The sequence below is a fragment of the Notolepis coatsorum genome (assembly GCF_963971535.1).
Source record: "Notolepis coatsorum genome assembly, chromosome: 1".
Classification (NCBI taxonomy): Eukaryota; Metazoa; Chordata; class Actinopteri; order Aulopiformes; family Paralepididae; genus Notolepis; species Notolepis coatsorum.
The window spans coordinates 283,802,966-283,815,465 of record NC_140165.1 but is presented as its reverse complement, the minus strand read 5'-3'; the positions used below and the strand labels follow the sequence as shown (position 1 = coordinate 283,815,465).

The 12,500-nt window shown below is 39.6% G+C and overlaps 1 protein-coding gene across 1 annotated transcript in view; it reads right to left on the bottom strand.

Moving 5' to 3' along the window:
- The window catches only part of alp3 (alkaline phosphatase 3), a gene marked incomplete at its 3' end in the record, with an annotated part of 108,068 nt that overhangs the window by 37,422 nt on the left and 58,146 nt on the right, over window positions 1-12,500 (bottom strand). Inside the window, exons 7-8 of the mRNA XM_084310219.1 lie at window positions 6,732-6,866; window positions 828-1,019 (exon numbers count right to left, since the gene is read on the bottom strand). Of these exons, the coding sequence (XP_084166345.1) occupies window positions 828-1,019; window positions 6,732-6,866 (327 nt within the window). The remainder of the gene's footprint in view (window positions 1-827; window positions 1,020-6,731; window positions 6,867-12,500) is intronic.

Below are 12,500 nucleotides of genomic sequence, written 5' to 3'. Positions count from 1 at the left end.
CTCCCCATTGCTGCACGTATCCGCTTCAAGGCCCTCGACCTAGCATACCGTGCGGCAAAGGGAACCGCTCCCGCCTACCTCCGGTCAATGGTCTCTAACTACACACCCTCAAGACCCCTACGCTCTGCATCTTCTGGCCGCCTCAGACCTACTCCTATCCAAGCTCCCGGAGGGTCATCAAAGAGAAGCCGCCTATTCTCAGTCCTTGCCCCACAATGGTGGAATGAACTACCCATCCCAGTTAGGACAGCCGAATCCCGTCCAATCTTTCGCCGTCGACTAAAGACTCACTTCTTCAACCATTATCTGAAATGATTTATAAAAAAAAAAAGAGAGAAAAAAAAAAAAAAAAAAAAAAAACTACCCTGACTAACCTTACTGTCATGCACTTGTCCTAATAAACTAACCTACACTGTAACACGCAACACTTGATGAACATTGTTACTCAGCTGATAGAGTTGTACCCTTCTTGTTGTCTTGTCGTACAGAACTTGTAAGTCGATTTGGATAAAAGCGTCAGCTAAATGACTAAATGTAAATGTAAATGTAAAATGCGCTTACCAGCTTCTCCAAAGTCAGACAAAAAGATAGATACCAATTTCCTCTTTGTGCGTTCAGTAAAAAGCTATATTCACCTGCAAGCTAGCCTAGCTTAGTACAAATGAATAGAAGCAGATACAGACCAGCTAGCCTAGATATTGGCCAAAAACACCTCTCCCAGAGTTTTAAACTAGTGGTCCATATTCACTTCTATTGGATTTTAAAAGCAGGTAATGGCAGACCTGAAAATTATGTCTTGAAAGACATGAGTTCAAAGTTCAAATTACCGAGAATGCTTGTCCCTCTAAACGCAAATCCGTTGATGGTGAAAGGGTGGGAGTGGTCAGCCATAACCAAGGTGAGAGTCTCCTCCTCATTGGTCAGTTCAAGGCCCTTGGCGATGGCGTTGTCAAAGGTGACCGTCTCGTGCAGCGCCATGGCCGCCCGGCCCTGGTGGTGAGCCTGGTCAATGCGCCCACCTGGCTTATAAAAGGGGGAGATAGATAGATAGATAGATAGATAGATAGATAGATAGATAGATAGATAGATAGATAGATAGATAGATAGATAGATAGATAGATAGATAGATAGATAGATAGATAGATAGATAGATAGATAGATAGATAGATAGATAGATAGATAGATAGATAGATAGATAGATAGATAGATAGATAGATAGATAGATAGATAGATAGATAGATAGATAGATAGATAGATAGATAGATAGATAGATAGATAGATAGATAGATAGATAGATAGATAGATAGATAGATAGATAGATAGATAGATAGATAGATAGATAGATAGATAGACAGACAGACAGACAGACAGACAGACAGACAGACAGACAGACAGACAGACAGACAGACAGACAGACAGACAGACAGACAGACAGACAGACAGACAGACAGACAGACAGACAGACAGACAGACAGACAGACAGACAGACAGACAGACAGACAGACAGACAGACAGATAGATAGATAGATAGATAGATAGATAGATAGATAGATAGATAGATAGATAGATAGATAGATAGATAGATAGATAGATAGATAGATAGATAGATAGATAGATAGATAGATAGATAGATAGATAGATAGATAGATAGATAGATAGATAGATAGATAGATAGATAGATAGATAGATAGATAGATAGATAGATAGATAGATAGATAGATAGATAGATAGATAGATAGATAGATAGATAGATAGATAGATAGATAGATAGATAGATAGATAGATAGATAGATAGATAGATAGATAGATAGATAGATAGATAGATAGATAGATAGATAGATAGATAGATAGATAGATAGATAGATAGATAGATAGATAGATAGATAGATAGATAGATAGATAGATAGATAGATAGATAGATAGATAGATAGATAGATAGATAGATAGATAGATAGATAGATAGATAGATAGATAGATAGATAGATAGATAGATAGATAGATAGATAGATAGATAGATAGATAGATAGATAGATAGATAGATAGATAGATAGATAGATAGATAGATAGATAGATAGATAGATAGATAGATAGATAGATAGATAGATAGATAGATAGATAGATAGATAGATAGATAGATAGATAGATAGATAGATAGATAGATAGATAGATAGATAGATAGATAGATAGATAGATAGATAGATAGATAGATAGATAGATAGATAGATAGATAGATAGATAGATAGATAGATAGATAGATAGATAGATAGATAGATAGATAGATAGATAGATAGATAGATAGATAGATAGATAGATAGATAGATAGATAGATAGATAGATAGATAGATAGATAGATAGATAGATAGATAGATAGATAGATAGATAGATAGATAGATAGATAGATAGATAGATAGATAGATAGATAGATAGATAGATAGATAGATAGATAGATAGATAGATAGATAGATAGATAGATAGATAGATAGATAGATAGATAGATAGATAGATAGATAGATAGATAGATAGATAGATAGATAGATAGATAGATAGATAGATAGATAGATAGATAGATAGATAGATAGATAGATAGATAGATAGATAGATAGATAGATAGATAGATAGATAGATAGATAGATAGATAGATAGATAGATAGATAGATAGATAGATAGATAGATAGATAGATAGATAGATAGATAGATAGATAGATAGATAGATAGATAGATAGATAGATAGATAGATAGATAGATAGATAGATAGATAGATAGATAGATAGATAGATAGATAGATAGATAGATAGATAGATAGATAGATAGATAGATAGATAGATAGATAGATAGATAGATAGATAGATAGATAGATAGATAGATAGATAGATAGATAGATAGATAGATAGATAGATAGATAGATAGATAGATAGATAGATAGATAGATAGATAGATAGATAGATAGATAGATAGATAGATAGATAGATAGATAGATAGATAGATAGATAGATAGATAGATAGATAGATACTTTATTAATCCCCTTGGGGAAATTCAGTGACATACACATACAGCTCATAGTCTCATTAAACAATCTTTTCACAATCATTACATTTTTACAGTAATAATGGTACAACATAAATTCAAACAGGCATGTACATTTGTTGACACATGTCGACTACAGTATGTCTGAGACAGCGTATGTATAGTCTGCTGCAGCCAGCACCGGCTGCGACTCGATGGGAGGAAGGGAGGAAAGAGTTAATGTCCTGAAAACAGGAAGGGGCAGGGCAGGCTCTACAATGCTGTCAGCTGGGGGGTGGAAGAGGATGGCATGCTGGTTAGTAGGGGTGTAAAGGTACACATATCCGTACCGAACCGTTTCAGTGTGCACCGTACCGTACCAAACAGCTGTGTACCGAACGAATACAACGGTATGTTAACCACTAATAATATAATAATAATAATTTTGTATTTCAATATAGAATATTCGTTGACAGGCTTACAAGTACAATTAGTTACTGCACACTACATGACCCCTGAGTGGAACATGGAAAGCCAAACTTTCCCCCACTGTACCGAAAACCCGTACCGAACCTTGACTTCAAAACCGAGGTACGTACCGTACCGTGGTTTCTGTGTACCGTTACACCCCTACTGGTTAGTCATTGGTGCATTTTCCTCTCTGGGATTCACAGCAACCAATCAAATAATTTTAAAACTCCACAATGGTTGTATCTTTTTTTGCATTGATGCGTCTTGGAAGTAGCAAGGAATTGCAGCACTTGATTAGATCAGATTAAGATTTCAAACACGGATGAAGGCCAATTAAGTGCTGAGAAGTGTTTGTTACTGCTACTGTCTGGCATTTAAATAGACATAAAAGTGAGTCTTCTGTGAGAGTTTCTTATTCCTTCCTACCACAGAGAGAAAAACAACAAGACCCGATTACTGGCCAGAACAGATAAGCTCTCTGTATCTTAAAGGAAAACTCCAACATTTTGGGAAATTAGCTTATTTGCCATCTACCCTGGAGTTAGACAAGAAGATACATACCTTTTTTCTTCTCTGTGCATGCAGTAGGAGTAGGAAGACGCGCACTGTTAGCCTAGCTTAGCGTCAGTCACTGGAAGTAGGTTCCTCCATTAGCCTAGTTCCCAACGTCTTCCTACTCCTATTGCATGCACAGAGAAGAAAAAGGTATATATCTTCTTGTCTAACTCCAGGGTAGATGGCAAATAAGCTAATTTCCCAAAATGTTGGAGTGTTCCTTTAACAAATTAGATCATGATCGTTCAACTCAACTATATGATATCCGTAACCTTGATTCACCATGAGGGGACCAAGGCCAGATTTAAGACCCTCCATTTATGAACCTGCTTCAACTCCGAAAAGGTTGGAACGCCGACACATCTGCAACATTGAGACAACCGTCTGTATATTCAACTTTTCCAAAGGTTTCACGTTCGCTATACTCTCTTCTCTCTCATCAGCAGTACACACGGTCACAAAAGTGGAGTGAACTCGGGCTAATAAAGTTGGCCTCCCGGGAAGATAGCGGTGATTGGGGGTGCACCATATGCCTGCTTCTATTTATACCCAGCCCAGTTATTTTAAAGCCATTGTGAAGACACTCAATAGCACGGCAGAGGTCCCGAGGCGATGTCTCAGATTGAGGGGGAGATGGATGAGGGGAGGTCCGAGATGGATGAGGGGAGATCAGAGAGAGTTGCTTGTGTGGAATGGAAACACGTCAGCCGACCACATGCCCCGTTTGGCCCCAAACACACTGCGGCAAACTCATTGAGGCTGTATACAGAAGCAATGTTAAGTCGCCTGATACACGTTGTTTTCGGAACACTCTTTGGAAGACGCTTTTAAAATGTGAATAACGTGAGACGAGCCTCGAATTAACCTGAGCAGGATTACTCAGTTAAAGGTGCTATGGATAATGCCACTTCCAATCAGGTGCATTCCATGTGGGGAAATGGGATGTAGGGGATACAGTACATGCATGCAACTCGCAAAGAAATATCTTTAGGATCAATAAATTTTTTTTTCGTGGGGGAAATTTATACTTAAATTTTTCACATTTCTAAAAGCTCTGTGGATGTATTATCTCAATTTTTTTTTAATTTAATTTTTTAACACTTGCCTTGAAGAACCATATAACTCACGTTTTTGGACAGCTCATTTATTTGCAGTTGAAAAGTCCATCCACAATCACTTGTGGAATGTTAATGTGATAAATCACAAGAAACCTAGACTCAAAGTATTCAACCTCCAGAATCTGTATTGCCATCAAACAGTGACGTCTACACTTTGTTTACTTTTGTTTTGGTCTGATGTGTGGGTTGGAGTTTAGTAACTTATTATACTGTGCATTTCTCCAGACCTCTTTTGGCAGAGCCTGAGGTGTGATCAGCAGTAGCAACTCCTCCCCTACACCTACTGAAATCCAACCCAAACATTAGACAAAAGCAAAAGATATAAACAAAGCACAGTACCAAGAGGGGTTATTTTGCCTAGAGGTTGCTGTTTGACGACATTACAGATTCTCCATTTAACTATGAATGAACACAATACTTATGGTTATATGGTTCTTCGTCTGATGTTTTCAGTTGACTATTTGGTCGTCTAGGTCTTCAGTCAACGTACTACAAGACTACAAGAACAATAACCAGGTAGTACTACAAGACTACAAGACATCCACAAGAATCAGGTAGTACTACAAGACTACAAGACATCCATGAGAACCAGGTAGTACTACAAGACTACAAGTCATCCACAAGAACCAATATCGATGTTTAACGGAACGTAGACCAATCTCGGTCACTCTCTTTGTCTGGGAACTCCCAAAACCAAATTCGGTCACGCCCCATTTTGCACGACATCCAGGCTTTTTTTTACTGTCAGCGTTTGGGAATTTCATGTCGACAGGTAGGTGAAGTGAAATGATACTTATTTTAGAATATATATATCAAATTTCATGAGTATTCATCTATATTTAGTCATCTAAACTAAAGACTATTAGATATGAACGTATGTACCAGTAAAAAGCGGGAATCTCTAGAATGGGTTTTGGGCGACGGTGTTTACAAGTGTGTGGGTAGCCTCTCTAAGCAACTTGACGTTATACACAACACTTTCTGTTGTCAGTAGATGGCAGCATTGGTTTAAAAGGTGAAAAATGTTATGACTACAAAATGACTACAAATCCCAAGACCTTTATCACCTAGTTGTTCACAGGTCAGCACCGGATTAGGAAAACGTGATCTCAACACAGGAGCATTAAACTATTAATGCGACCTGAATATAGTGACCGAGAATGGTCACCTAATTATCTTAACAAAAGTGCATCATTAGCATTATGTTTGTTGTCTAAAGGGGAACATAATGGTACAATTTAAGATTTGAATGTTATCCGCATATAAAGGATAAATAAAACATCGTTAATTTGTAAGAAACCTCAATGAAAACGGCGCAGGGTAAGTTATATTCGCTATTGTTATGAAAATGTGATAGAATCCTATAAAAATGTGGACGCATTTGGTCACCGTGACGTTAGGTAAAAAAAAAATATCCTCAAATCATGAATAAGGAAAAAAAGTATCACATGGTCCACCTGAACCAACCTGTACCTTTCATTCTTTTTACTTGATGGTTGTTATTATGTGTGTGGTTGTGTGTGTGTGTGTGTGTGTGTGTGCATATGTTTGTGTGAGTGGGGGTAGATTAAGCCTTTCCTCACCCTCCACCAAAAGGAAGAATCCCTTGGGATTTTTGCGGAGGATGCGGATGGCCTTCTCGGTCATCTCGGTGATGGAGGGGTCCATTTGTGGGTCTCGCTCCATGTCAAAGCGCAGGTCCCCAGGCTCAAACAAAGCTAGAAGATAAGAGGGAGAGACACAGATGGCGAGGTCCAGACATGAGTACAGACAAGAGCTGGGAGAGACACAGACGGCGAGGTCCGGACAAGAGCTGGGAGAGACACAGACGGTGAGGTCTGGACATGATAACAGACAGAGCTGGTAGAGGAGAGGGAGAGACACAGACGACAAGGTTTCTTAGCCAATTCAGTTTCTTAGCAGTGGAAGTAGTGTTCAGAATATTTATAGATAATCTACCTGCCAAAGTGCTTTTAGAAGTGATTAATTTATTATCAAAAATTCTAGCATTTGTCTGGTGAAAAGTGCTACAGTAGATTCAAGTTGTAATGGTATATAGACTAAATGCAACACTATTACAGTTGAGTCTCTTAACACATTCAGCGCCAATCACGACTATAGTCGGGTTATCTCGCCAGTGGTTGAGCGCCAGAACCCCCGAAAACCCGAGTATAGTCGGGTCTTCATCGTTTTTTCTTTTATTCGATTTTAATATTCTATACAGTCTCACGGACCTCGTGTATCATTGGGACTCATTCTGAGACCTCGAGATTGCAATGCCGGCTGAATCCTGCTAGGTGGCAGTATTGCATACCCTTTGAAACCTTATTTCAAACTGTTTGTTACATTTTATATGGTCCGGGTGGAGAAATGGGACCCGGGCAAGTGAAAGGCTTCATTCGAGCCACTTGGAACACGTCCAGCACACTTGATGCATAGTTTGTCCCATTTCATGTCAGGGACCCGATGGACATCAATACTGGAAATTGCGATCAGACAATTGGAATATTCATTTTGGAATACCTCCTAGCAAAGGTAAGGACTATATGACATCAATCCTACTTTGATCCTACAATGATTTCACATCGATCGCAATGATCATATGTCACGTACTCCAAAACGTATGCCTTTGCTGACGATCAGAGCATCACAAAACAACCCCCCCCCCCTTTGATGTCTTCATGATGAAACATAATACCTATTATATACCTTTGATTTTGAAATAGTATCATGTCCAGGCGAGCAACGTGAATGACTTTAGCAAAATGCACATACTGTAGCGCTCCATAACTCAGCTTCCAGGAATTAGCCCGGATCACTCTGAAACTATACAATATTCACCACGGGATAACACGCAAACATAACAGTGACTGTTAAATGAGCCATAGTATTGTCTAGGGGTGGGAATCGCCAGAGACCTCACGATACGATACTATCGCGATACTTGCGTCACGATACGATAGTATCACGATACTAAATATATCGTGATATGCTGAGTATTGCGGGAATCTTACATTTTAATTCTTTTGATCAAATTTCATTTATTACCTTTTTTCAACTGCAAAGTACAACTTTGTCAACATGTTTTATCTAATAAAATAAAGTTTAGTCTGTTCATCTCACTTCAATAATTTTTATTGCAGAACATGGTATTTTCTCAAGCAGACAGATGTAAACACTGTAATCTGTGTTGCATGTTCATGACAAACTGAACTGTTTGTATTACAGTCATATTCCAACTTAACTGAATGCACATGTGTGTGTGTGGACTACTGTACTATTACAGGTATTGAAATGAACAATGCAACTTCCTTATACAAAATAAATTTTAAAAAGTATATTTTTTTATGAATAATTAAATATCGATACTTGACGTCCCTGTATCGATACAGTATCGTCACGGAAAGTATCGCGATACTACTACATATCGATTCCCCCCCACCCCTAGTATTGTCTCCATAACTAGAATATAGAATATAGATATAGCTCTGCAAACATCGTGAAGCACCATGAACATTACCATATTTTTAAGCGTGGCCCACGGCAGCGCAGATGAGGATATAGTGTGGCGCTGAAAATGTTAAGTCTCATTTAGTTTATCTTGTTTAAATAAATATATATATAATAGTATACAAAGATATTGCAGTAATATCCTTAACAATATTGGACAGTGTGTATACCTGTATGTGTCACACCTACTGATATATACGATTCATAAAAGGACATTAAAGTCCAGCTGAACTGAAAGATCAGTTCATATTGTGCACCAAAAAGAATATACAAAAAAATCTATTTCTTCATATTCTCATGTTTTCTTACTGTAAAACAAAATATGATGTGTGCTTAGGTAAGCTCACGCAAACCAATTTCAACCAATAATATCATGACTTTTTCAACAATCACATAAAACTCCTCCCAAAGTTATGTCCTGCCTGTCCAGCTGTTTCACTAGGAAACACGTCACAATAAAGAAGTGAAATACTCTCGAAGTGCCACTTCAACTCGACTTTAATAAGTTAAAGATTATTAAAAGATGTTTACCATATGTAGAAGGGTGGATTATCCCTGTTTGTGGGAGTAGTAGTACACAGACACTGGGTAGTAGGATACTATAGTATTGGACCTATATGTACCCCCGTCTTTGGCCCGGAACGTCGTTCTGGAGGGCTTGCAGTTGGAGTGGATGGGGCCCAGGATTTACTAACCTGGGGATTGGTACTCTGGTCTCCCTCGCCCTCCAAGGCGGTCAGCAGTAGCTCCCCACACACCCTCACTCCCTCAGTACCTCCGACAGCCCTCCCTCACCCAGTGACTGTCAGTTCAATAGTATTATTGGGCTTCCCTTTAAGCAGTACCCTTCCTTGACCACCTGTATAGACCCTTCAAATGCTATTCTGTAAATGGGGTGTAAGGGTTAAATAATTATGCATTCACAATATTTACCCAGAGGTTAGAATAGCAAATGGAACTCAAAGAAACAGACACACACAATGATCCCGATTAGGTCTACTTTAGTGAAGCCTGGGCAGGTTATACCTTACAATGTTAATCCTTAATATATGGCACCGGGTGCTCTTGTTATCAAGGTAGGGGAAGCTCTCCCCACCATAGGCACCTAGTGCTCAATACATTAAAACACCCCGCTTGTACTGGGGGAACCCAGGCATAAAATGTAGACACATTGGAAATTCCAGAATCAAACAATCAAATAAACAAATAACCAAATAAACCAAGTAAATGTGGGCCCACGTTACCAAAGAAAACCTAACCTAAGCCGGCTTAAATTGTTCGGGGTACCCCTTAGACACTGGTTGTTAGCGTTCACTTCAATGGACGTTGCTGTTGATACACGTGGTACTGTTAGTACTTAGCCAAGATGGCGGACCCACTCTTGTCACCGCTCGTCCGGGTGACAAGATGGCGTCTGCGATCCCGCGAGCACAGCCAGCAGGCTGGGCGAACAGCAGGCAGTGGTTAGCTGGCGGAGCTTGCTGTATGGCATCCTCTGCTGGTGGGAAGAGGCGTCCTCTGTACCGTCTGGGACACGTACACCGCTGCTGTTGCTGGCTTGCTTCTGTCGCGCATGCTAATACTTTGGCTACCCTAAACACAGCTAAGCTTTGGGTCTCGACGCACCCTCCTGCTATTCGGTTACACTGCTAACGCAACGTGGCTGGCTATACCACCGGTCTCTTCAGCGCCTCGCGCCCGGTAGTCTACTCAAGTCAGACGGAGCCGTTAGCAGCATACTACTATACCGCACACAGTAACTACTATAACCCGATAACGTTAGACGTTAGTCTCGTTAGCTCTAGACGTTAGTCCTTGGGTTCGGTTTCTCTTACTCACACACTATCGCTGATACTTCTAGGATAACCCGTCACTAGCAAGTATGTCTCATCACCCGCCGCTCGCTCCGACGGGGCTCTCCAACGCCACTTCTTCCACGGGCTTGTTTGAGTACCCGTCCACTGTAACTGCGACTGATCACCGTCAAGTCCAATGTCGAAGAGAGCTTCCTGCTCCCCTCGCCTCCAGGTAACTCCCTCTTCCTCGTTGCTTGCTTCTCTCCACTGCTCCACCTGCCACCACTGCCACTCCGCCCCCTGCTGGCAACCTCCACTGGTCCCACTCAAGGACCGCTCCAGAAAGGGAAAAAGGGCTCAATGTTATTGCTAGTAATCCATACTGCATCTGGAGAAGAGTAGCACCTCACCTCGTCGTTAGACTGGGCGAGCTATCCAAAGGAACACTGTTAGTCTATCCAAAGGAACACTGCAAATCACACGTTATACACACACAGGGAAAGTAACAGTTAGTTAGCACTACTGAATACTTTGTAGAATATTCAGGCTGCTACACATATATAACCATATATCATTTTAATCATTGGGGAATGCCTCCCATTTTATGCACCCATATGTTCTTCCTGTACCCAGGACAGTTCAGTCAGTGTTTGTGAACACCACATTCCCCTGAAGCTAGAAATCAGAGAGGGAACCCTTGTTGATGTCACGGTGATGTCAAATCCGGGGCTGCTCCATAGACAACGAATGGGGCTCTTACTTTATGAGGCCATAAACTGTTTGTGTGAGCTCTTGCACCCAAATTAGCTTTATATTCTAGCATTTCTAGAACGTCTGAACCGGAATTAAAATCTCGTCATCTCAATCTCAATGCATGGCGCACAGGCTGTTTGTGTTTTCCTTCGGTCATGACGTGCTTTATCGGGGGGTGTGTCTTGGATGGGGATCTGGTAGGGATTGATGTGTGGGGTGTTTGGGGGACTGACTGTTCCGGGGGGGTTCACATGCCTTCGAGCGACATTGTACTTATTTTATGCCTATGCTTAAGTCTGCACGTTTACATTGCACTACCTTTATTGTCTTTTATACCTATTCTTATGTCTGCAATTTATGGATTGTTTTTTATTCTGTTAATTGTGTGCTGATTTTATGCCTATGTTCATTTTATACCAATTGCTGTGGGGCACTCTGGACTGCGGTCCATGTGTGAAAAAAAGTACTATATACTATATATATAATATAGATAATTATCCATATTTATTATTGTTATATTGTAGAAATGTGCGCATTGAAATGTCTGTAAAGTCTCAACAACATTGAAAATGAGGGTGATCTCAATTGTCTTTTCGAGAATAAATAAAGGGTTGAATGAATTTGAGTGTAAGAGCTCACACAACAATGTTATGGCCTCATATATAAAACTATGAAACTTTTGTAACCTTTTGTTTTTGCAAAATGATGTACTGAATTGTGTTATTTTTTTGTATTTTCTTTTTGTAAATAATGTAATGTAAAAAGGGTAGGCAATTATAAGCCTCGGCTTCAGCCTACACAATAAAATCATTCATTCATTCATAAAGTCTGTACCCCACTCATTGTCCCTGGAGCAGCCCCCGATCCCAGTTACATCACTGATACGTAGGGAGGAGTTCAGTCAGGTGGACATGAGAAAGAGTCAATTGAATTCTGTAGTGAACATATTGTTTGCCAATACTGTGAAAAGGATGGCTGAATGAACCAAGGACACTACATGGTACTGTTGTTGACTACTCCTGAGGATCGACAGCCTTCACATACAAGGTTTCTCTATGACAACACGTGAAACACAAATTCACTCATAATTCATAATTATTATTAATTTACATATACCTACTGTATATATATATATTTTTTTAATTTATTATTATTATAATTTTTTTATTATAAATGTTTTCTTCTGTAAAAATCTTCTTCAAAAATGGCCAAAATTGACAGCTCTGAGCAGGCCTGCACTGCAGTAATGCCTGCAGTAATTATTCGTGCAGAATAACTGCACAGGTTGACCCA